Here is a 26,429-nt window from a genome sequence, read left to right on the forward strand (position 1 = left end):
ACGAGGCGGGGAGGAAAGGCAGTTCCACTCTAACGGTTCCCACGGGAGGGGGGGAGGGGAAGGTCGTTGGTGGAGGCGTCGAGTCGCCGGGGCGCCGGATGCGCCTAGACTTCTGCGGCCGCCATGTGGGGGTTGGGGGGCGGCCCTGGAGTCGCTGCGGTGAGCGTCTCCTTGAGCGGCGCCCGGGACTGCTTCCTGCACCTGCCGCCCGCGCTAGCGTCCCGTCTCCGTCTGCAGCAGGTATAGGAGCGGGGGGTGGGTGGGGGCGTCTTCATCCGGGGCCTGGGCAGAGAAAAGAGGATCGTGAGAAGTTGTAGATGATGAGACAGCAGGGTAGACTTCCCCTGACTATGGAAGATCCACTGGTTTAGCAATTTGCAATAATCTCTTTTCCTTTCTGTGAAATGTATTAGGACAGCCAGGGAATAGCTTGTTGCTGGGCAGAATATCTGTGTGTGTCTGTGTGCTAAGGAATTGGGGCAAGAGTCATGGAGGGTTACAGTAAACCAGAACAAGAACTGGGTGAAACTGTGACTGTACTGCCGCCTCCATGTCTGGAGTGCTATCAGCTTTACCCTGAATGTTGATGGGTTGTCATATCTTGAATTTGGATAAATATCCCTTCCTCAGTGCAATCGGGGCTCAGAGATTTTTACTCAGTAGAGTGCTCTGGGTAGCAGCTGCTCCGAATAAATAACTGTTTTCTTGCAAACAACGGTCTTGGGTCTCCTTCTCCTCTACAAACCATTTTACCATTTTACCACATCAATGAAGATCTCACCATGACACCTTTTTTGTGTGTGCTGTCCTCCCACAGAGTCCCTTAGTGATGTTGAGGTGCCCCCCCTCCCCGTCATGAACTCATAAAGCTGCCTAATATTGAATCAGACCTGTGGTCCATCAAACTCAGTATTGTCTACTCAGACTGGCAGCGGCTCTCCAAGGTCTCAGGCTGAAGTCTTTCACATCACCTACTTGCCTAGTCCCTTTAACTGGAGATGCCGGGGACTGAACCTGGGACCTTCTGCGTGCCAAGCAGATGCTCTGCCACTGAGCCACGGCCCCTCCCCTAATATTTGAACACATGAGCACATGAAGCTGCCGTCTACTGAATCAGACCATTGGTCCATCAAAGTCAGTGTTGTCTACTCAGACTGGCAGCGGCTCTCCAGGGTCTCAAGCTAGAGGTCTTTCACGTCACCTACTTGCCTAGTCCCTTTAACTGGAGATGCCGGGGACAACCTGGGACCTTCTGCGTGCCAAGCAGATGCTCTACCACTGAGCCACGGCCCCTCTCCAAGGTCCCTCTCATGACAGCATCTTACCACCACCCCAACATCAGGTTGCTGTGGTAGCAACGAGGGGCCCCTTGGTACTATACCTTTCCTCCAACAAGTGAGGGTACATGGAATCTGAGAAACATGAATTCACAGTTCAGTCCTAAGCAGAGTTGCATCCTCCTAAGTACATTGACGTTAGTGAGCGTAGAATGTAGTGTTTCTGTTTAGAGCTGTACTGTTAGTACAAGAAGGAGCTTGTGTGCTTTCCAAAAGATGTGCAGAAAGTGTAAAGGCTGGATCCTACACTCGCTGCAGCATTGGGAGTGAGAAACTTCTCCAGCAGAAAATCTTCGTTGTAAGACCTAGTGAAAGTGTAAGGCCCTTGGACCTGATATGACATTATACTGATTCTGTTGATTCCTTTTGACCATATTGGATAGCAGTACCTTCCACACAGTCTTGACAGATACATTTGTGTAGGGATTCTGGGAAAACCATGCTAGTGGAATTGCATCCTATTTTAAGGCAAAAAAAATCTTATGTGACACAATTTTGTGCTTATGTTCTGCAAATTTTCTTGTAATAGAATACCGGTACATACTTTGTTTGGGAGCCAGTGTGATGTAGTAAAGAGTTCTGGATTTGGATCTAGGAGACCCAGGTTCACATCTTCACTCTGCCCTGGAGGCTTGCCCGGTGACCTTGAGCCAGTCACACTCTCAGCATAACCTGCCTCACAAGGCTGTTGTGAGGAGAGAATAGTGTTGTAAACCGCTTTGGGACCCCATTGGGGAGAAAAGTGGGGTATAAATGAAGTAAATAAATAGGTAGCTGAGCTTAGATTGGCTTCCCTCACCAGCTTCATAAGGCCAAGAAAGTGTTATTTATGTATAAATTTCACAGTAACTACTTCCCAGAAAAATCTAGATTATGCTTTTAAAACTTTCTGTGTTAATGGAAAAGTACACATTATTCTGTTCCTCAGCTACAGTATGTACTAGCATGCATTCATGTCATGTGAGACACAGGCCTGACTTACAGAGGCTCACCATTGCTTAAGGACTGTCCTCTACAGAACCTGTTCAGAACTGTTCTGTGTTCCTTACACAAGAAAAAGACTTGTGGATGATATATACCTAAATGTTGTTTAACCTCTGTTTGTTTGTTTAATAGGGTCAAGCTGTGAAAGCTTCCTGGGGGCATCAGCGTGTTTTCTTAGGCTGGATTGAAATCAGACACTGTGGTCAGCATGGTGAAAACACTGTTGAAATAAACAGACAACTAGCAGAGAAACTTGGCATCACAGATGGACAACAGGTTTGAAATACAGATTTTTATTTGTGTACTAGGCAAACATGTTGGTTAAGCTATTCTCAAGGGCCTTGTGTTTTCCCAGGACTGTGGGTTTTGTAACTGTGTGCAAGAATCTCAGTGACTAACAGGCCGGTGCTCTTAGTTTTGCCAGTACTGAACATCTATGATGGGAGATAAGTGGTGATCAGAAGTGACAGCACTGGCCATCAATTTGGAAGGAATATGGTCAATTATAAGTACTGAATGTAGCTATTGTTGTCCTTACGTGGCATGCTCTTTTGCATGCACAGCCTAATCCAGAACGGGATTGTTGTGTTGAAACCTGTTTCAGTACATCAGTCATCCTTGCTTTATCGGAGTGATAGTCTGCGATTCATTGATTAATGCATGCACAAGCAGATGCATACACACCGGGTTTGTTTTCCAGCCAATTGGTCTTTGATAATGTCCTGCACCTAACTTCAAACCGCCTTTTAAAATATGGAGATGTTTGAGAAGTGGCTTGTGAATTTGTCTGAGAGAACAAGCCAGCATTGGTGGACCCATGGAAGTTCTTGAAGGCACGATGCAGCAATCTTGCTGAAACCAAGCAACTATTGGTCTGGTCAGTGCCTGGATAGAAGATGTTTTGGAAACCTGATGTGTACAGCCTTAGGTTAGAATCGTAGAATCATAGAGTTGGAAGAGACCACCAGGGTCATCTAGTCCAACCCCCTGCACAGTGCAGGAAATTCACAACTACCTCCCCCCCAGACCCCACAGTGACCCCTACTCCATGCCCAGAAGATGGCCAAGATGCCCTCCCTCTCATGATCTGACTAAGGTCAATATTGGAGAAGGATATATATTGATAAATATATTAATTGGTGATGACAGTTTAATAAATGTTCAACCTTCTCCCACTTTGATGGAAGCACTGCTCTGTCATGCAAGTGCCTGTGAATTGTGCATCTACTGGAAGTCCCATGATTCATCTCTTAATTTTTTCTTCTGGGCTAGATGATCACATATCTGTTTAGTTCCTAGTGTGTTGCTGTTTATATCAATATTGGCAATTCTGTGAGTGGCTGTTTCACAAAGGTTTATTGTTTGTCAGATATTTCTCGAGCCGTGTTCCCAGGTCTTGTCCTGTCAGCAAGTAGAAGTTGAACCCCTTTCAGCAGATGATTGGGAGATACTGGTAATGAACAAATTTAAATTAAATATACTTCCTGATGATTTTAACATACAACTTTGTTCTTCTTCCTGTTCTCTTTCTCCCAAAGTTCATGTTTCTGTGTATTAGGGTTTTGTGCTTAGTGGTTTAAAGTGAGTTCTGTAGATAAGCTTTCAGTTTTTATCATGAAACGCAGCTCAGGTATATATGAAATAAGTTATCTAACATGCTGTAAAATTATAGGAGCTGCATGCTTCTTCTCTTGAAAGCCGTCTTCTTGATCAAATTCGAATAGTGTTTCCCAAAGCTATCTTCCCAGTTTGGGTTGAACAACACACTTGTATTTATATCCAAATTGGTAAGTATTGATGAAAGCACTTTTTATGACATTCATTACAAATGAACAATTGTAAAGTAGTATGTATAAAGTTTCCCCTCCCTTCTCTTAATTCCAGTAACTCTAAGACCAGCTTCTCTTTATGGAAGACTTGAACCTCGTACAGAGCTTTCCATACAACCAAAAGTACGTGAGCATGAAGAAAGCTCCACCATGCTGCCTTCTACCATAAGTGACGTTTCATGGGACAATGCTTCTAAAACCAAATTGGATAAAAGAGAAGAAACGAAGGAACTGTGTGCCAAAGAAAGGAATTTAAACACAGGAGTCCAAGATCATACGCCAAATGCAAAAGCATCATCCAATTCAACTGTGCTGCCAAACATATGGAATTTAATAGGAAACATTTTCTCTTACACATCTGACAAGAACCAGCAAACTTCTGATGACTGTGGTGTTATGAGTGCTGTCAAAAGCAACCTGTTAAACTTGATTCACATGGATTCTATTTTCAGAGTATGCCAGACTCAGCCCCCAAGTGTTCAAAGCACTTCAGCCATGTGTGCTTTTCAGAAACACAGTGCAGTTCACGTGTTCCCGTGGAATCTAGAATTCACTACTTTAGACGCCAATACTAAAGTATCTTATGGAAAGCTTAGTAGACTTCTTTCCCCAAGACAACGGCATCTGGAATCAAAACAAAATTTAATATCAAAGAAAGAAAAGGAGATGGGTAACAAAGAAGACAAAAACCAGCTCGGTTCTAGTGAAAATAAAAAATCTTGTGAGATCTCTGTGGTACAAATAATATGGAACGGATTTGAAGATCTAAAGGATGCCATCATGTTTAGTAACAACGTGGAGCAATTGCATGTTGGAAGGGTTTGGGTTAGTCCAATTTCTTAAGCTTGCAGGACAATCATTAAATATCTTAAAAGATTTTAAGTAAAATGCTGAAAAGCAGCTTACACAATTGTATCTTCATTTTCTTGGAAATAAGCCCCAAAATTTTCAATAGAGTTTGATTAGAAGTGTGCTCAGGGTCCTAGTTTCAGGCTGTGGCTTTCAATCCCAATAATTATTTTTAGCATAGTTCCATTACTTTGGTAGGAACTGCTCCCCCAAAACAGCTTTAGAAAAAAAATAGTCGAAGTCCATTTTTGAAATAATCACATCTAGTTAGAAACCTAAATTTCATGACTGGACATTATTAATAGTCAGGGTGTCTTGAAATCTAAAGCTTTTCTTCATTCCTTTATTGATTCCACAGAAGTCTACTTGAGATCACAACCTAAGAATTTAATTGTGAATTGTAGAAGTTCTACTTAAAGGTGTCATAGTTTTGCACAATTAAACGTTTACGCTGTGATTCTGTGTTGAATCAATAAAACTAAATTGCAAGCAAGGTATGTGGCTTCAGTTTGTTTAATATTTGTACACTGCTTTTTAACAATTGTTGATAGGTCAGTTGATGGATTAAGATGTAACATATTATAAAATAAAATAAATTAAACAACTGTTTAAAATTAAACAGAAACAAGTAGATCTTGCACCTCAGATTTCAGGAGCCTCATTTGAAAAACCTGGTGGAATAAAAATGTTTTTAATCTGACTCCATTAGGAGACAAATGAGGTTATATTTGTGGCAGCTGCTGATCTTCTGGCCACAAAAGATTATTTTCCTAAGCATGGCCTCATTGTAAGAGGTTTAAAACGGAGGAAACAATGTTGGATCAAGAAGAACTCATAGTTTATGAACCTGGTCCCTCAGGGATGGTGAAGGCTAGCTATTCATTTTAACCACAGTTGGCAAGTATATTGTCCAACTGATAGAGAAGGATGCTACTTTAAGGAAACATCTCACAAATAAAGTTTTCAAATGCTAATCAGAAATTCATTTTTTAAAAAAAATAAGGTTCTTAGATTATACAAAGATATAGTACAATAATAGTACAGTATTTTATAGTACAATAAAGATACTTCAGTGGAATGTGAAGCCTTTTGTAATATAATCTTAAGGTTATTAGCTGTGTTCTGATACTTCTTGATTTTTCTTACCTGTATTTTAGATACCAGATGGCTTGAGAAAGAGACTGCAGATAGAAATGCACACAGCTGTCAGACTAACTTCACTGAATTCAGACCCTAAAATTCCAGCATCTCTGAAATTGTATCCCAAGAGCACTCTAGTGAGTTTGTTTTTTGGTTCATGTTTTGCTCATTTGTTTCCAGCTTTGTGTGTGTATATTTGGAGAACTTCATATTGTTTAGCATAATTTATTTCAGATGCATTTTAATCTACACTTTTTCTTTTAATTAAAATAATTTTTCTATGGCAGCTTTATGTTGTAGACAGCACCATTTTGTCAAACATACTATTATGTCGAACAGTTCCTTTAATTTCCTTCTGTGGTGTGCCATAAATTGAACCACGGGAAGACTGGTGGGTTAGATCCAAACTCCCTCTTCTGTTTCTGCTTGCACAAGAGTGAGGAGACATTCCCACTAAGTCCCTTTTCCCACTGCAGATCCCCATGCTGTGTCCACATTATTTCCAGAGGTCCTTCATGACCATCAGGAGTAACTTTTGAGTGGACCCAAGACACTTTACTAGCAAAGATGAGGTCTGCGAGCAATGCTGGCTATTCTTTGGATCTAACTATAAGATTACAAAATATTTTTCTGTTGATGCTTATTCACAAATTAACATTTTGATCTGATTCACAGACATATGAACAAATGGGAAACAAATCTATCTAAATGCTGTTTTTCAGTCAAATTGTTTTTGCTGAAGTTGAGCAAAATATTTTTTTTAGGATAACAGTCCCCCTGTTCGTTCTTTTTTTTTAGAATAAAGATATCCATGAAGATGACATTAAAAATGCCTTTATTTTATGGCTGGAGGATTCTAGTACCACCACGCTTCCTTTGATAATAGAAGACCAAAGTGATATACAATTAGCACTTAAAGACAGTAAGCAAATTGTTTTCTTACGTGTGACTATGACTGTGTTGCTGGCTGATTTTGAATGTTTCTTTGTGTTACATTTACTTTTAAATAATATTATTCACAGATTAAAGGCTTTTTAGCTAATTAGTCATTGACCTTCAAGCCAATTAATTAATTATTAACCTTTTTCTTGTAAATACATTTACATATCTAAAAAATGTGCTTTTTTTGTAATATTGAAATTAGAGATAATTTACAGTGTAATAATCAGTGAACTCCTAAACAGAGTTACATCTTGAAGTTAGAAGGTGTACTGTCAAAATTGTTCTGAAATACTACTAATCACTGTTAGAAGGAAAGGAGTATTGTAGTACAGTACACATCAAAACTAAAATAGTCTCAATACATAAAGATGTTTACTCTCAGCTTTACTCTATTCCGCCATATTTGGTCCCTGCCAGTTAATTAATGCTTCAGTTATCAAATCTGTAGATTATTTTATAACCTTCTGTCTCAAAAAGTGCCTGTATACATTTGTCACACTTAGTTCGCATTGTATTTGATTAATTCAGTGTATATTACAGAATCCTAAAATCACAAGAAAGTTAATGTGTCCATTGTGTTTTGAAAGGCACGGAGGACTTTGTCCTCAGTATAATCACTTCTCCAGACAATGAAGAAGAGAAATCAAACAATACTTTCATCTTGAGTCCCAGCTTGCTGCAGAAAGCAAATATACAAGTAAATATCACTTATTAAAGGTATCCAGTTGATTAAATTATATTGCATTTGGCTAAAACAGAGCAAATTGTTTCATTTATTAGGCGCAGAGTAATTTGTATTCATTTTCCTTATGTATATCCATAACTTGAAGTATTGGGGGGAACTTCTTATATATTAATCCCATCACAGTTTCATCTTCAGTGTTCATGATTTAAAAAGTGTTTGTATCAGAGGCTTTCCCTTCCAAAATTAACTTATAGCTGTCTTCCTTTTTTTTTAAAGTGTACTGCATATTCGGTTTCCTGAAAGTAGTTTTAATGGCAACTTTTGTTTTAAATTTAAAAATGAAAGAAATCAAAGCACAGAGGAGCTTAGATGAGTTGAAGACAAGAGGAAATGTGAAAATAATGCAGTATTTCATATGAAATCTTATAAATTTGGTAGTTCAATGATTTATCTTTTCTGTCCTGAGTGTTTCCATGTTTCTAGCCAAGGGATAATTACACTATGCTCCTGTGCTTTTTGAAGTGCAGGTTTTCTCTCATGTGATTTTATGTTATAGCCTAATCCAGTGCTAAATGTTAGTACTAAGTTTTTTTAACCAGTGTATAGGTTGGAATGGCTCATGGGGGACAAAATCACAGAGGGGAATTTGGCCTTCCTCTTACTACAACCATTTTTTATTTTTATTTTTGCAAAATTGGTTGCAGTTTGATTAACTTTCAGAGCTGCTGTTGAAAGCGAGGTTTGATCCTCTGAGGAAGCGTTTTGACGTGAAATGTGTCGGGACTATCGAATAAACAACATACTGAAGATTCTTTGTGCACCTTTTGTTTTGTCTTGTTTTCACCTTTTTTGGTGCTGCCCTTCTGTGCAGTTCTTCCTCTTATGAAAACATATTCCGCTTCTGAATAACAGTTGACTTATTTTGTGCAGGTCATGAAACATCCTGTGACTTCAATAGCCAGTGGTGACAGTACACAGTCGTCTTGTGACCAGCCCCTTCCATGGCTCAATCTGAGCTGTTTAGGGTGAGATGTTTGATAGTATCACAAATCTTAACAATAATTAAGCTATAAAAAATTAGAGGTTTTTAAAAAAAAAGACATGCACAGTATCAAAACTATTGAACAACCTGAGAGTCACCAACTCTCAGAGGGAGAGGGAGAAATAGCAGTCACCAGAAACTTGAGCCTAGTTCTTGTCTGCATTTAAATACTTGTTTAATTTCACTGAGCCCAAAAAAAAAAAAATTAGGAGTCAAACTATGCGTTTTTCAAGAATAAGATTAAGACACAAAACATGCATAAACACTGGATTAGCATACCAGTGCTCTCTATTACAGGCTCTGCAGATCTGACTGTGCTCCCTCTAGCGATATCTCTCTGTATGTGTTGCGCTGTTTATTCACTCCCATGGAGAAGGTGATTATGCCAAAAACATTCTGCACGTTTTTTGTTTTTGTTTTTTGCAATTCTCACAACTATGGATGGTATAACTGACAGAACTGAATTGATTGGGTGCCTTTCCAGAACTATTTGTTTGACTGTTTGAAGATAACTGTTTGAAGATAACTGTTTGAAGATAACTGTTTGAAGATAACGTTATCAAATAGCCCATCTAATTTTATATTGCTAGGAGGTAAGGCATTCTATTTTTTTTGTTAAATCTTGTTTTTCAGAGGAGTAGATAAACTAGGATCATCATCGTTGAAGCACATCTCACACAGCCTTTTGGGACGTCCGCTTTCTCAAAAGCTAGCCACCGTATCTGTAGGGCTGCTCAGTGGTGGTATCCTGATTACTGGAGCAAAGGTGAAAGTTTGCATTTTTATCAACCTATAAGCATCTAAGAAACACTGGTTTTTGTAATTAATCTCTTCTGTATGCACCAACACCCATTTCTCATTTGCTCCACGAAATGCTTAAATACGAATTAAATGATACCTTAAATTATACAGTTCATTCCTCCTGCCACTGTAGAATGATACTCTACAATACATTTTAGTGATTTATGCAACCTTTTAAAGTGCATATAACATATTTCCCCCTCTTTCCTGTATTCCATCTGTGTGATAGTTTACTGTCTGTAGCAATTCATTGTCTGAGTGTATTGAGGAAAATTAATGATTTCTGGCTGTTCTTTGGTACCGTGAACCTGGCAGTAATCAGATGAGCTGAGTAGGTTGTAATGCGGCTGTACCTAATAACAAAATTTGGCTGGTCGAAGACCAATCAGTGGCCAGGCGCTAAAGGTTAAGTGAATCCTCTGCTGAAGGTACTGCCATGTGGCGTCAGGGATTCAAGGCTCCGGTTACAGTTCTCAGTTGTGTGCAGCAAATTCTTGGTGGCTTTTATCCTTTCAGTATTTATTCAGAGTAAAAAGAACCCATCGGAAAAAAATATATAGTAGTTTACTTCATTCGTTTTAGAAGGTTTTATCCCCCAGTTTATTTTATAGGGATGCGGCAAGTCAACTTTAGCAAAGGCCCTCTGCAAGGAAGCATTTGACAGACTAGATGCTCACGTGGAAGTAATTGACTGTAAAGCTTTGAAAGGTAAGAGTACAGTTTTATGCCCTTTGTGCTGCACTGGTCAGCATACAAAGTATTTTATTATTCTTAGCATTTCTAAAATTCCAACTGAGGCTGTAAGAATTAAGTTAAGATAAGGAAAAAGTGTTTTACTCAAGGCCACTCCATGAGCATTGTGACTTAGCTGGGAAACTGGAGCTCTCGTTTCCAAGCACAGCCCTCTACTCTGGCTTTGATCTTCATACCTTAAGTCTTGCAGCTGTTATACTTGGTGTGAGTATGTGATTAACCAGAGTTCTTTCTCTTTAAGAATCTCCTTGGACAGCAAAGCCTTTTGTACCCGTCCTCCCCTAATTAGGGAATATCTAACTTTACAGTTTGTGCCTATGATGTCAGTTTGTGTCAATAAGAGGGCTGTCTACGTCTTAACCCATTTATGAATGAAAAAGCTCACTCTCTCTTGGTGGTCATTGCAATAGATAGACTAGCTCCCCTGCCTCTCCCTTTCCTGTCCATATCATAATGTGAGGAGAATGCTACTCAACATTTATATAGCACTTTAGATTGTTCAAAGTGCTTCATGTACAGGAATCCATACTATAGTCCTTACTCCTAAGGTAGACCGATGTTATTAGCCCCATATTGCACAGGTGTTCAAAGGAGTTGAAGCTGTGATCAGAGAGTTTGTTTAAGGTGAAATAATGAATTCATACCAGGAGTGAGATTGTAAATGTTTATTGATACGGCACCAGCCAGACAACCATAAATATATACCAGGAGTGAGATTTGAACCAGGGTTTCCCTGAGTTGTACCTCAGCCTGTTCATTGCTCTCCCTATGTGTTATGGAAAAATATGGGGGGGGGGAATACTGAGAAATAATTCCATTAAAGGATAGTGCTGGCTCCCTGGTGCAAACAGAATGTGGGATATAATCATATAAGTCTAAGTTGTCTTCTTAATCTTCCAATCCGCCATAATTGGAAGCCCGATAATTTTATCCCTATACTTGTTACAGTATATTTTTGTCACAGGGAAAAGATTAGAAAACATACGGAAGAAACTGGAAGAGGCTTTCCTAGAGGCGGTTTGGAGACAGCCGTCAGTTATTCTGTTGGATGATCTTGATCACATGGTTGGGATTCCCCTTACTCCAGAGCACGAGCACACTCCTGAAGCAGTGCAGAGCACTCGCCTCGCTCATGGTAAAAACTTGCTTCCTCTCGGGGTTTTTTTTTTAAACCTGCTCTTTTAGCAACTGTTGTATGACTCTCTTATATCTGAAACGTTTTGTATCTGACTACCAATGCTTGGATATTTTTTGTTGTCCTTCCTTCCGGCAATTCATCAGTGTAATATTTCAGATGCCCCTTAAATGAACAGTAATCATGATCGAATGTGCCTGCAAGTTATAGATTTAATTTATGTCGTACACATTTCTGCTACTTTATCTGTACCATTTGTTTGTGTATGTAAGATGTTCCTAGATCTGTCTTTTCTTGTAAAATTCAGTAATACAGCTGCCACAAGTAACAGCACAATCCAGCAAACAACGCAATCATTTGTACAGTGGGCTGGACTGAATCTTGACCAGAATTCTTCTTGCGAAGTGGAGGTTTGCCAGGTTTCCCTTTCCACTACGGTCCAGGAAAGCCACTCGAGGGTTGGAGCGCTCATGGGAACAGTGTGGGATGATCCACAGAGCAGCTGGCAAGGGTAGTGGGAATTGGTAGGAATTTGCTCCCGTCTTGCAGGAGCTTTTGCTGTCATGCCAACTCTTCCTTCCTCCTGGCTCTAAGAGTGGTCTTGCCAAGGGAATGGAGTGGGGAAGGGAAAGATGGCAAAGATCTCACTTGTGGTTTTCTGGATCCAACTCATTGTGTTTTGTTTTATGTTAGAATGGCTTCTGTTTTTGTTGCAGAGTTAAGAGTACTGGCTTACAGGGTATAACTGTTTTTTTTTAAGAAATAGAAAAAAACTATGCTTTCCACATAAGACTATATACTGTTGACATAAGTAATACCACATGAAACATGCTCCACTGAAACAAGCTACTCATTGAAAAAGATAGTTATGTTTCTGTAAAACTTAAGGAAAATAGGTGCAGTTGCTGTTTTATATGGTCATCAGTGTATGTGCACTGATAGTTAAAAGTTGAGCTCCTTTATTTTTCCACTTCCAGTATTGAAAGATGTGATAAAAGAAGCTATTTCCACCCGCAGCTTGATTACACTGATGGCCACAAGTCCGTCTGAACGATTACTACATTCTTCCATAATTTCTGCCCAAGGAAATCACATATTTCAATGCTTCCAGCATATCCAGGCTCCAAATCAGGTAAACTTAATATAATTTGGACTAAGCAACTTCTCTTAAAATAAAAAAAGGAAAGGTAGCCCCTCGTGGAAACACCACGTCATTACTGACCCATGGAGTGACATCACATCGTGAATGTTTACTAGGCAGACTATGTTTACGGGGTTGCTAACAGATAGCCATCTAGCCTCTGCTTAAAAATCTCCAGGGAAGGAGAGCTTATTGACATATTGTTTTTTCAGGATTAGTCTTTTTGAAGGGCTTTGAAATGTTATTTTCTCCATGTTTTTGTTCAGTTCTTTGTTGTTGGATAGCAGATAAAGTTGTAGCATGTTCTGTTTACAGGGGCAAAGATGTGAAATACTTAACTCCATACTGAAAAATAAACTTAATTCCAATCTGGATGGATTGTGTGATCTTGATCTCCATCAAATTGCCAAGGAAACGGAAGGATTTGTAGCTAGAGATTTGACCATGTTAGTTGATCGTGCCATACATTCATTTGTTTTTAGGAGGAGACCATGCAAAAAAGAAGGTATGTGCTGTAGTTTTGATTTTACTGAACAAAAAAAGGGGGAAAGAAACCCAACCTAAAAAACCAAGAGCAACAGAGATTGAACTGGGTAGCCGATCACAGCAGTGGTGCCCATACTGAAGAAGGTAGCTTTCCTGAAAGCCTGTACAATTGCTTGTAGCACCAAGTTCATATCCTCAGGCAAGAAGCATTATGAGTAATTCTGTGATCATCGAGGCTGGAATGTCATGCAATTTTCTGGTAGCACAAGTATTGGGGAAAACCTGTGGCGCCTGCTGGGATTATTTCAGGTGCCTTATTGTGTCAGCAAGAGCCGGCGTGGTGTAGTGGTTAAGGTGTCAGAGTAGGACCTGGGAAACCGAGGTTTAGATCCCCATTCGCGCCATGGAAGCTTGCTGAGTGACGTTGGGCCAGTCACACACTCTCAGCCCTGACCCCGGCTAGTATTTGGATGGAAGACCTCCAGGAAATACCAGGGTTGTGACGCGGAGGCAGGCAATGGCAAACCAACTCTGAACGTCTCTTGCCTTGAAAACCCTACTGGGTCACCATAAGTCAGCTGTGCCTTGATGGGGGTGGGGAATTGTCAGTCAATTATACAGTTATCATATGTTACAGAACCTTCATCTGTTATGTTCACCTGTTGTTTGGGTTTTGCACCTGGTACTTGGTAGTTTTGGGTCAATGATCAATGTTGTATGGATGTAACTTTGCACTGATCCAATTAGGAAGGGTTCTCTGGTCCTGCTGATGATTTGTAGTGTCCCATGACCACAACCATGTTCTCTTTCCACCCACAGCAAGGATGTGTTGGGTCTTTTGGTGCCTTAGCTGTGCTAGTTTGGTGGCTCTTGTAATTATGGCTGCGTTTTGCCTTACGTGTGGAATCATAGCATCAGGCCACTCATATTTGAACGGGGGCTTTATTGGTATGATCGATTTAGGAGGCACTCAGGATCCTGTGTGTGTAAAAGGGAAAAAAGTATTTTTTTTTCAGTCTTATCCATTTTAACAGATCTGATTCTGTCGACGTCAGACTTTCAACAAGCTTTAAAAGGTTTCACTCCAACGTCTTTAAGAAATGTTAACCTTCATGAACCTCAGGACTTTGGCTGGGATAGGATTGGTGGTCTTAAGGAGATACAGCAGATATTGATAGATACTATCCAGTTACCTGCAAAGGTACTGTTCCTTTTTGAAACATTAAACTGTAACTTTTCCTAAAGTTGTGATTGCCAGCTGTAGAGATTATTGACTAGTTTTACATTCTTATGCCTTCGTTCTGGCACTTAAGTGTGAGTTGCTTAATTTAACATGGAAATGTGCTTATGTGCAAGGGTCTCTTTTCTCATTCAAGATGGGATTGAAGGAGTTTTTGAGGAGAAAAGGGGGGAAAAGAAATAGCGCCTGTACATTAGGACCTCTTCATTAGTTTGTCCCTAGGGATTATGGGTGGAACTGGGAAGCAGCAGCAACCATGGAAAATTGAGACAGGAGAATTCACAAAGCAGTCTGGATTCTTGTAAAGTGGTAGACACACTCTGCATAATTTATTTATTTATAGCTCCTTTTTCTCACTGAGGCTCCAGGTGGATTACACAGAATAAGTCAATGCAATTAATAGGATGTGATGTCTGATAAGCAATAGTAATGACATACATTGAGAGCCTGTGTGATGGTGTGGTTAGAGATGCACTCTGCCATGGAAGCCTTCTGGGTGACCTTGAGCAGTAACATACCTAGCCTACCTCACAGGATTGTTGTGGGGATAAAATGGAGGTGAGGAAAATTATACAAGTTGCTTTGGGTCTCCATTGGGGAGAAAGGTGGGGTATTAATAAGGTGAATAAGCACAACTTTACGAATGACTAACAATAGTTTGAGTACTTCTGTGCTGTGTTTTATCAAGAAAATATGTGTGTTTGAAAGCAGATGATTTTGTATATTTTCAGTATCCAGAATTATTTGCAAATCTGCCCATACGACACACAACAGGAATCTTATTATATGGGGCTCCAGGAACAGGAAAAACTTTATTAGCAGGAGTAGTTGCTCGAGAGAGTGGAATGAATTTTATCAACGTCAAGGTAACAGACTGAGACTTTTCAGAGCTGGTTGCAGTAACTGAAAGTGCTAATAAATGCATTGTATAGTTCGGGTCGGCATACCGCGGCTCCCGAGCCACATGCGGCTCTTTGGCCCATTGAGTGCGGCTCTCCGAACTTAATTCGGAGCCCTTGCTCTCGCGCCTGCTTGCGCCGGCAGCCGGGCTGCGGAGCCGGTGCACCTGAGAGAGAGTGAGAGAGAGAGTGCAAGAGAGCAGGCGAGCGGGTGCGCTGTCTCTCCCCCCACCCCCGCCGTGGAGAATGGCCGGGTCCCCCTTTCTCTGCCCTCAATGGTTGGGAGGCTGAAGCCTCCTCTCCCCTCTAGCCGCGCGATTGCTGGGCGGCTCGGCGGTTCCTGGCCCGCCCTGCCCGCCTATCAGCTGTTGGGAGGGGCGGGCTTCCTTTGGTAGACCTGGCCTCTGGCTGAGTCCCATTGGGAGGCCATGTCTACCCACTGGCTTTCTTGGCGGTAGACCTGCACTCCGAAGAGGGGAAAAAGTCCCCCTTCAGAGGCCAGGTCTACCAATTGGCTTCTATGGGCCTCCGGAGGCCAGGTCTACTGCCAAGAAAGCCAATGAGTAGACCTGGCCTCCCAATGGGACTCAGCCGGAGGCCAGGTCTACCAATAGGCTTTTATGGCGGTAGACCAGGCCTCCAGACGAGGACTCCGGACGGGGAGGGGGAAATGGCAGGGACTTACAATTTAATTTTTATCAATAAATAAGATCGCTATTATGATATCAAGTTTTATTCAGTGAACCTGTAGTTTAATTAAGACTTAAAACTTTAATTAAAGTTTATTAAGTTAATAAACAGTGTACCTACCTATATAGTTTAAGTTTAAGAAATTTGGCTCTCAAAAGAAATCTCAATCATTGTACTGTTGATATTTGGCTCTTTTGACTAATGAGTTTGCCAACCCCTGGTATAGGTCAATATCCAGTTTAATTATGAAATGTCTGTGCTATACATTTTTCCAGAACTCTCAAGTCAGACCCTCCAAATTGCATTTTAAACTTGAGTAAGCTCCAGTGGTAGACCTGTGTATCTTCTGTCTAATCATCTCTCAATTATGATCAGACTATACAGGCAAAAGAATAAGTTCAATATGATAAATTCCAAGTTCAAACTGATCCTTTACAGCATCCACAGGAAAAAAAATGTTTAAATATTTTTCATCCCATCTTTAGTCTTAATTATGTATGGCAATTGGGACAAATTGTCTCCATCTAGAGCTTGGGAACTAATTTATTTGGCAAAGACGTGTACATTTTCTTAATAGTTTTCCCTTCTAGAAAGGAAGAAAAGGTGTTCACTCGCCCACCTCCTAATGGTCTTCTTACTTATTTGTAATAATTGTTGTGAGGATCCGCCCCGTGGGCCCTGCCTCTTCACCCCCTGCGGCCTGGCCTGTTTGACTCTGGGTCACTTCCCTGGCCTCAGGTTGGGTCGGATGAGGACTTCTCTCTCTCTCCCCTTAACACCCACGGCTAGTCCCTGCTCCACTGAGCCTGAAGCTCCACAGCGGACTGCCCCCTCTTCCTCCTCGGCCTCCGTGCTCCTCCCAGGTCATATAGGCCAGGCCCCTCCCGGCTCCTACCCTTCCTGAACCTCCCCACCTGCCCTGTTGAGGCTCCACCAATCGTCCGCCCGCATCTCCGTTCCGCCTTTGCTCTCAGTGGGGCCACAGCTCCAGCTCCGCTGTTCAGCGGCTCCTGCCCCGCCTCTCTCGCTCGCACCCTCCTGTCTCCCCATCCCTTCCTCACCCGGCTCTTTCTCCGCCTGGGAAGGCTGCCGCGGGGCAGGGGGCCCAGGCATGGCTCGCAGATGCGGCACCTCTGGGGACCTCCCGCTGCTGGGCCGCGGGGCTGTGCCACCCAGCTCTACCCCTCCCCACCAATACGTTGGTCCCTCCGAGGGCTTCACGGGCGGCAGAACAGCCGGCTCCACCCCCCCAACCACGGCCGGCCGGCATTCCCACCCGGTAAGTGCGCCGCCGGGTAGTCCCGCTGCCTGGGCTTGCCCGGGCGCGGGACAATTGTATTTGTAATTGTCCAATTGTGCACTTTATTAATAAAGAGTCACGGTTTCAGTAGATCACATGAACAAGATGCCAGATTCTTGTTCAGAATACAACAAAATCCTCTATTTATGATTGACCATTTTGGTCTATTGCGTATTTTCCCACTTTTCAAAAGCATTTGAAAAACATGGCATTGGCCATGTTCAAAACGTCCTGTTATGGCAGCAGCGTCACTGGTACTTTTTGGGTTATGATCTTATACTTCTTCATAAATATTAATCAAAATAGTCTGATTTGCTAAGAGTGCGCTTTGTGTTTTGCAGGGACCAGAACTTCTTAACAAATACATTGGAGCAAGTGAACAAGCGGTTCGAGACATATTTAACAGGTTGGCTCCTGATAGAGATCTCTTGTGTCGGTATTAGGTTGTTTTCATGATCAGTGCTAAAAATAGCTATTTGGATCACTGGAGATTAACATGAAGAAGCCAGGCCAAGTAGTGTATGTCAGAGAAGTGTGAAATAGCCAGACTTGCTGATATCACATGTTCAGTCTTGGCAGGTTCGCTTCATTCTTTCGGTCTGAATTGTGTTGCATTGCAGAGCACAGGCAGCCAAGCCTTGCATACTTTTCTTCGATGAATTTGACGCCCTTGCTCCTCGACGAGGTCACGATAACACTGGGGTAACTGACCGAGTCGTTAATCAGCTGCTGACTCAGTTAGATGGAGTTGAAGGCTTAGAAGGTAATGATTTAGTTGTTATTCCCTCTTCTAGGAAAAAAAATTCAGCAGGTATACTAATAAAATTCTTACTTTTTCTAAGGGGTTTATGTACTTGCGGCCACTAGTCGTCCTGATTTGATTGACCCAGCTCTTTTGAGGCCTGGTCGGCTGGATAAGTGCCTGTATTGCCCACCTCCTGATCAGGTAAAGGAAAAAAAACCCCACCGTACCAGTAATAAAAAGAAAAAACAAAAGCTAGACAAAATAGATCTGACCCTTGCTGTGTAGTTCCTATCATTTCCGTACCCTGTATGATAAAAAGACTGCGTAGACGTAAATCTGGAGTTTTATGTCGTGCTGAATCAGATCCAGGTTCAAAGTAGAAAATATTAAAATGGTGCAGAATTTATTATTATGACTAGTAGAAGTCCATACCAAGAAATCTTGACTTCTACGCAAAGAAAATTATTCTAGGTTTTTTCCCCCCACTCACTCTTTTGAAATGGAGTTGGTCTTAAACAGCCAAAGTTAAGACCTTGTTGGTGAAGCATTTTTCACTGGCATTGAAAATCATATCACACCATCAAAGCAAAACCAGATAGAGTGTGAATGTGAGTGTGCACTTATTTTTACTTCTATGACAGGGACTGCAGAATTGTTTTGTACCTAAAGGCAAGAAATCCATATTTTAGTAACGGAGGTTCTTTTTGATTTCTTAGACTTCCCGATTTGAAATTTTAAAAGCATTGAGCCACTCTCTGCCTCTGGCACATAATGTCGATTTTCATCATTTGGCAGCAAAAACTGACTATTTCACAGGAGCGGACCTAAAAGCTTTACTGTACAATGCCCAGTTAGAGGCAGTGCATGCCAGTTTGGGCTCAGCCTTGCCCCAGGTGAGTACGCTGAAATTTAAAGAGTTTCCTTGTACCCTGTTTCGCTAATCCCAGACTCCAAGTGAGCTTCAGAACTATGACCCTTTTGTGCTACTCAGGGAATCCTTTTCTGAAGTATGCATATAGGCCCAGTTATGTGAAACCTACATGACCATACCAAAATCTTCCAATTTGTCACTTCTGAAGGTATGAGATGAGCACTTCTCTGAGCTTAGAAGAAATTTCCCATAGAAATATATGTATCAAAGCTGTGAACTATTAAATCAGTTTGTTCAGAAATTTTTCTGGGCATCCATCCATCTATTCAAAATTATCTCTTTCCCAGCGTTGAGAATGTAGCTAAGAATGAAAAAACATGTACACGTTTTGCAACTTTGAAAACTAATAAGTCAAAAATGAAAAATAAGGTTGTAAAAAGCAACTTATGAACGAAAACAACAATACCAGGCTAAAGAATGGAACAATATATATAATGAAATAGACAAGAACCGTACACAAAATACTATAGTGTCTAAGCATACATGTAGACAAACATTACAGTCCAACCTCACAGGGGAGTAAATAAGACCGAATCCAACAAGTCGTGAAGAATACTTTGAAAACTAAAGCAAATTGTCAGACCTACATTTGTTCAGTCAAGACCTTTAGCAGACAAGGGTATACGATAGCAGGAGGTCAAAAAGAACTACAGGTGTGTGTATGGGTGGGTGGGAATAAGCCCTTCTGCTGACATATCATTCAATCCAAGGCATAATACATCTGATTGGAAGTTATTAGAAATATACACTAATAGTGTTTATAGTTACTAATTTTGTTGTTTTTGTCCAGGACATAGGTTCTAGTTCAGACAGTGATCTCAGTCTGTCTTCAATGGTTTTCTTAAACCAAAGCAGTGGATCAGATGATTCTGCTGGAGATGGAGAAGGGGGGATGGAACAATCTCTGGTCTCCCTTGAAATGTCTGAGTTACTTCCTGAAGATCCAAGGTCCAACATATACCGTCTTTATTTTGGAAGCTCCTATGAATCAGAGCTTGGCAATGGAACTCCATCAGAAATGGTAACCAGCTTCTTTCCCTTAATTGATACTGTATGGACAAAAGAAAACATTGATTTCTAGTTAAATTTTAAATCCTTCATTGTCAGTATCACAAAAACATAAGAAAAGCTATGCTGGATCAGACCAAGGCCCATCAAGTCCAGCAGTCTGTTCACACAGTGGCCAACCAGGTGCCTTTAGGAAGCCCACAAACAAGACGACTGCAGCAGCATCCTGCCTGTGTTCCACAGCAATTGACATATGTTAAGGTCTAGACAAAGGAAATTATTTAAGGACAGCCTGTTTCATACTTTGGGTCACTCCTGCCTATTTTGTTTTGTATCACTTCCCTTGGAGAAGAACCAAAGGAAAGAATGAATGAAGGTTAACTGCAAATACATATATTTGTCTCATTTTTAGAAACATTGTGCACAAACAGGAGATATGTACTTTATTTATTTATCTATTTTGATTTATATCTTGCCCTACGCTCAGGGCAGCTAACATCATTAAAAATCACACAACAATATAGAGGTAGAAACACTGTCTATTACTGGAAGAGGCATCCATAACTCATGTACAGTTGAACATGCGAAGCTGTTTTGTAATTAGACCATTGGTTCAGCCAGCTCAATATTCTCCATTCTGAGTGGCAGCTGCTGTCCGTAGTTTCAGGCATAAAAAGGTATTTCCCAGCACCCTGACATCCTGTAGCTGGAGATGCCATGGAAGGAGCCCTGGCACCATCTTATTGCAAAGGACATACCCTGCCCCTGATCCATTGCCCCCCTCAGCTGCATCAACATCTTCTCTCTTAACATCTGTGGTGGGTTGATCTGCCGATATTTTGTTATATGGTAGCACCTAGGTAAATTTAAGGCCACCTGTTTATAAGTGTATTGTGAGGTTTTACTGATGTTTTATTGGTGTTTTAATGATACTTGATGATCTTATATATTTTAATGATTGTTACCCGCCCTGAGCCTGGCTTGCTGGGGATGAGGGTGGGCTATACATTTGAAAAAACAAACAAATAAATAAGTAATCAATTCAGCTGATCCTCCTGACTTTTGTGTCTTTACCTCTCACTGTAGCTTACTTCCCCTAGCTCAGAACAGGTCCCCCTTAAATACAGAATATTTTTTAAAAGAAACATTTTGTTCATACTTAAACTTTTTCATTTTACAAATAACTTGTCTGATTATTGTCGAAGGCTTTCATGGTCAGAGTTCATTGGTTCTTGTAGGTTATCAGGGCTGTGTGACCGTGGTCTTGGTATTTTCTTTCCTGACGTTTCGCCAGCAGCTGTGGCAGGCATCTTCAGAGGAGTAACACTGAAGGACAGTGTCTCTCAGTGTCAAGTGTGTAGGAAGAGTAATATATAGTCAGAAAGGGGTTGGGTTTGAGCTAAATCATTGTCCTGTAATGTGCCAATGAGGGTGTGGTATGTTAATATGGACCATTGTATCCTGAAGTGATCTGTTAATGTGTGTAATCCAAAGCTAATCTGCATGGCTAGTGTGGACTGTAGTCTTTGTCAGTCTTTTTTCAGGACAGGAAGCCAAGCCTTATTCATTCTTAAACTCTCTTCTTTTCTGTTAAAGTTGTGCTGATGTTTATGAATTTCAATGGCTTCTCTGTGCAATCTGACAAAATAGTTGGTAGAATTGTCCAGTCTTTCAGTGTCTTGGAATAAGACCCTGTGTCCTGTTTGTGTCAGTCCATGTTCAGCCACTGCTGATTTCTCAGGTTGGCCAAGTCTGCAGTATCTTTCATGTTCTTTTATCCTTGTTTGTATGCTGCGTTTTGTGGTCCCGATGTAAACTTGTCCACAACTGCAAGGTATACGGTATACTCCTGCAGAGGTGAGGTGGTCTCTTTTGTCTTTTAGCATCTGTTGTATTTTCTTGGTGGGTTTAAACACTGTTTGTAGGTTATGTTTTTTCAAAAGTTTCTCCATCCTATCAGTGACTCCTTTAATAAATGGCAAGAATACCTTTCCTATGGGGGACTGTTTCAGCTCAAACCCAACCCCTTTCTGACTATATATTACTCTTCCTACACACTTGACACTGAGAGACACTGTCCTTCAGTTTTACTCCTCTGAAGATGCCTGCCACAGCTGCTGGCGAAACGTCAGGAAATAAAATACCAAGACCATGGTCACACAGCCCGGATAACCTACAAGAACCAACTTGTCTGATTGACAAAGCGCTTCCTGAAGGTTGTCTTGTCGATAATGTATCTGTTCGAGAATTTTTATTGAAGTGTTTGCTATCATTACGATGTTTTGAATCATTATTACATCTTTTTTCCCTGCTTTGGTTGCTGTAGAGTTCTCAGTGTTTCTCTGGACCAAACTCCATAAATCAGGATTTGACCAGCCTATCTTTGAAGGATTTAGTATCATCTCAACCTCTGGTGTTAAGAACAGCCTTACAGGAAGGTTACCAAGAACTGAATCAAGAACAAATCGAACAACTCAGGGCTGAAATCAGTGCTATCAAGGCCAACTACAGGAACAAAAATGGAGTATGGAATAATTTATTTTATGTTTATTATTTATACAGTTGCTTTTTATAAACCTTTAGTGTGTAGTGACAATTGCCCTTTGTTAAACTGCTTCTTTTGCAATTATGATCTGCTGAAACCATGTTTCAGATAGCAGGCGCACAATCAGCAAATTCTATTTATTTCGAATGTGGCTTGTTTAAATATGCTTCAACTACTGTATTTATTTTCCTGTTTCTTAGTAATATCTAGGTGTTTATTTGTGTTTTAGGAGGAAGTCATTCCTAGTCAATCAGTCAAGAACACTTTAAATATTACTCAGTCTCACCTAATGACAGCACTTGGAAACACAAAGCCATCTATTAGTCAGGACGACTGGAATCATTTTGTTGAACTGTAAGTACCGTATATAAAGGAAATAACACATACTATTTATTTTCTGAAAATGTGTCCTTGCATATTCTGGAAAAGTAGCTATTTTAATGTGTTGCAGCAAAAACAAAAAAGGTGTTTAATAGTCTTAAGGACAAACAGATCTACTTAGTGGCATGAGAAAGGCGAGGGCATGTGTTCAAGACCTCAGTTTGGAGAATCAAAGCTTAAGAGAACATTTTTTTAATAATGTCACATGTGCAAATTCACTGTGATATGGGGGGGCAGATAATGTCCCTTTAGTCATATTAAAATTAGAGCTATTTCTCAAACAAATGGTGAATCTTACAGGTACAATAGTTTAACAAATTACTCTTGGATTATGATTTGTTATTCATAACCAGTTGGCACATGTTCAACATCTGGGTTGAAAATCTTGCAGTGAGGTTTGAAGTGTGGGGATGAAACAAAAAAAAAGCTGAATATGGCAAATATTTGCCATTACAACATGCATATATTTAATTGAACATTTCCTAATTAGTAAGTACTCCTAAAATACCCGAGTTTCTATCAAATGAATATAACAATTTTATTAAAGGTGTTTTAGTAGTGGTAGAATCCAAAATTTTTGATCTGCTTTCCAAACAGCAGTGACTGTCACAGTATTTCTGGTTTTCATAACAGTTTTGTGGCTGATTCTGCAAAGATACCTAGTATTAATATGCTGCAATTGTTTTTTAGCTATGACAATTTTCAGAATCCAAAGAGGAAAGGGCCCACTGGAGCAACTTTCAAACCAGGACAGAAAGTGACATTGGCTTAATTGCTGTTTATGTGATGATGATCACTAAGTAATTTTTGCAGTAAAATCATTAAATTATTATTGCAGTAAAATTATTAAATTATTAAATCATATTAAACTTGGCTCTGTTAATTCTATAATTAAAAATAATTTCCTTGAAATGAATTTTAATTATTGCAAAGTGTTTTACATAATTTTAGTTTTGAAGTTATGTCTTCCTACAACTCTACATTAAAATGTTTGAGATATTGTTGGCTACTTTGTGTTTAAATGGTGAAAAAGGAGATATTCGTAATCCAAAGGTTGCATTCTCTTGCTATTCTAGTACAAAAGCCGTACAGTCTTAAGAACAGCCAGTCATTACATCAGTTCTCCAGGCAATCCCTTCGTATTATATGACCAATCTGAACACATAATGTGTTCAAGTTCATTGTACATTTCGTCCCTGAATAACCTTCTCTGAAGGAGGGAAGTTCAGACTTCAAAAATACTTACCTCTTCTAAACAGTAAATAGTATTATTTTAACTATTTTTGCAATATACATTATCAGATATTGCATGAAAAACATTTAATCACTCACTACCTGATGTACTCCTGAATAGCTGTCACAAGTACTGACAGTCCCTAACCACAGTTTTCCTAGGTAGAGTCTGCCGGCAGAAGGAGGGAGGGAAAGCTGAAGACGAGAGGGGCAGATAAATGTCAGTTGGGTGTTGGGTGGGAAGGAGAGAAGAAACAAAAAGGGAAGAGGCTATGGAGGCTTTCGGAAGGGGGAAAAACGATGCTTCCTGCGCATCCTTGTGGGTTCCCACTTGTGTATCACTATTTAGCTAAACTAGGTAGATTTAAAGCATTTAGGAAATGCATGTCAGTGCAAAACTCACAATTCTGCCTATTGGATGCCTCAGTTTTCATAAAGTCATCTCTAAAGAGCAAATAAATTATATTAAACCTTCAAGACAATCACACAAAGGAGGTGGGAGTGACAGCACACAGAACACATAATTATGTCCTTAGTTCAGTAAGGAACCAATTATTTTTGTACAACAGCATCACATTTCATTTGTATCTGAAGCAGTAATCTGTAAGGATCCCATTGCTAATGCTCTGTATCATGCTGTGGCCATGTGGTATATTAAATGCAGAATTCCGTTTCTTAAAAGTGTTTATCTCAGACTGTAGATGCTGACAACCTGAGATGTATTTTCCTTTCACTCATCTGATGTCATCTGCCTAGTCAAGTGCCACTCTTCTCAACTGACATCCAGAATACCTTAAGTGACCTTTTCATGATTACCCACTGATCTTTCACAAGATTTTTGTTTGTAGAATCATGCAATAAATATGTCAGAATTACAAAAAAAAGAGTTTACAAAGGACGTTCTCTTTTTGAAAAAAAGCCCTCTTGTCACCCAAGTAGTCCTTCTTAAAAAAAAAAACACTTCACTTTACACTGACATCTGGAATTGCTTTTGTGTAATGAATACCTGATAAACTATTTTGCATATTTCAGTGATATGAAATAACAAAGTAACCCAGGCGATTAATATAATTGGTGTATATATTGTAATAGTATCTGGCAGTTAGTATCAGCAGTTGTTTAAATTGCATAATATCATGGAATTAGTTGTCACACCATAACATGCAAGTATCTAATTATAGTTGTCCTTAATTTCCATTGGTTGAAATCTGACCAGCCCCTTTCCAAGATGTTATTTGGTTTGCCATAGAGCTAGGCAAAACAATGTATGCTAACTCGACTTGGGTAATTCCTAGAGATCCAGAATGTTCTTATCACTGTATTTCCTACTGCCTTCTGAGAGAACAGCCAAGCAGCATTCTACGACTGCTTTTTCAGCCAGAATGCTGAAACTGCAAATCTTTCTACACATTAACCCCACATTTTATGCAGTTGATGATAAAGTTAAATATTTATTTATATTATACTTTTCTCTCCAATGAAAGTCCAAAATGGTTTGCAATGTCATTCTCCCCTGCCCTCAGGAATCCTTGCCAACAACAACCCTGTGGGATAGATTAGGCTGGGAGAGAGTGTGACAGCGACTGGCTTCTGTAGTAGAGAGGGGATCTGAATCTGGTTCTCCCTAGCCCAACACTACCGCTTCACAATGTTGCCTCTCAATTCTGATCATTTTATCTTAATTTCTGTGTCAAAGGACACTGGTTGCATGCTTGCATAGTTTGTACATATTTCATTGCAATGTTTATAACCATACGAGAAACTAAAGTGAGGGGAACTGCTACTTTGATTATAGAATAGAATACCCATTCCAAAAAACCAAACAAAAACCCAGCCGTTTGAATTACTAGGAAGTTGCTCTTAAGTAAAGTTTTCAGGGAAAGTATGTTGGTACTTTCATATGGCAGATTATAAATACATTCTGTTAGCGGATGTTTACATGAGTTGATAAAATATCTTTTCTTCTTTTTCACCCCATTGATTTCCGCGGAGTACTTTTTTCTTAGGATATTATTCAAGGGCTGCACAGTATTAGCTTGCTATTAAATAACTCCCTATTTACATACACATCTCTCTTTACTTCGAGCAATGCTGTCCTTGGCTGACCTCCCAAAACAGATTTGGATTTAAAAAAACCAGACCAGCTTGATCCAGCTGGAAACGATATAAAGTTTCTTGACTATTGCAAACTGGACAGGACAGTCACATGGAGGAGCTTGGCAGATGCCCAGAACCTGCTCATCACTTGTTACATATATTTTGAAGACTTGTTATTGCTGGGAAAGCTGCAGTTGTCACTATTTCTTGGGTTGTCTACAGTAAAGAACACATCT

General features: G+C 40.3%; 1 protein-coding gene across 1 annotated transcript; it reads left to right on the forward strand.

Moving 5' to 3' along the window:
- Positions 1–123: 123 nt before the first annotated feature.
- On the forward strand, positions 124–23,674 carry PEX1 (peroxisomal biogenesis factor 1). The gene is made up of 24 exons (XM_056857630.1): positions 124–240; positions 2,454–2,597; positions 3,691–3,774; positions 3,994–4,108; positions 4,206–4,975; positions 6,157–6,276; positions 6,938–7,061; positions 7,669–7,778; positions 8,697–8,791; positions 9,442–9,574; positions 10,221–10,317; positions 11,327–11,497; positions 12,475–12,629; positions 12,954–13,143; positions 14,159–14,325; positions 15,096–15,230; positions 17,595–17,659; positions 17,874–18,016; positions 18,096–18,199; positions 18,715–18,891; positions 19,720–19,950; positions 22,264–22,461; positions 22,712–22,836; positions 23,554–23,674. The coding sequence occupies exons 1-24, from the start codon at positions 124–126 to the stop codon at positions 23,633–23,635; spliced, it is 3,852 nt and encodes a 1,283-aa protein (XP_056713608.1). The 3' UTR covers positions 23,636–23,674.
- The last annotated feature ends 2,755 nt before the right edge of the window (positions 23,675–26,429 follow it).

The sequence above is a fragment of the Euleptes europaea genome, chromosome 11, assembly GCF_029931775.1.
Source record: "Euleptes europaea isolate rEulEur1 chromosome 11, rEulEur1.hap1, whole genome shotgun sequence".
Lineage (NCBI taxonomy): Eukaryota > Metazoa > Chordata > Lepidosauria > Squamata > Sphaerodactylidae > Euleptes > Euleptes europaea.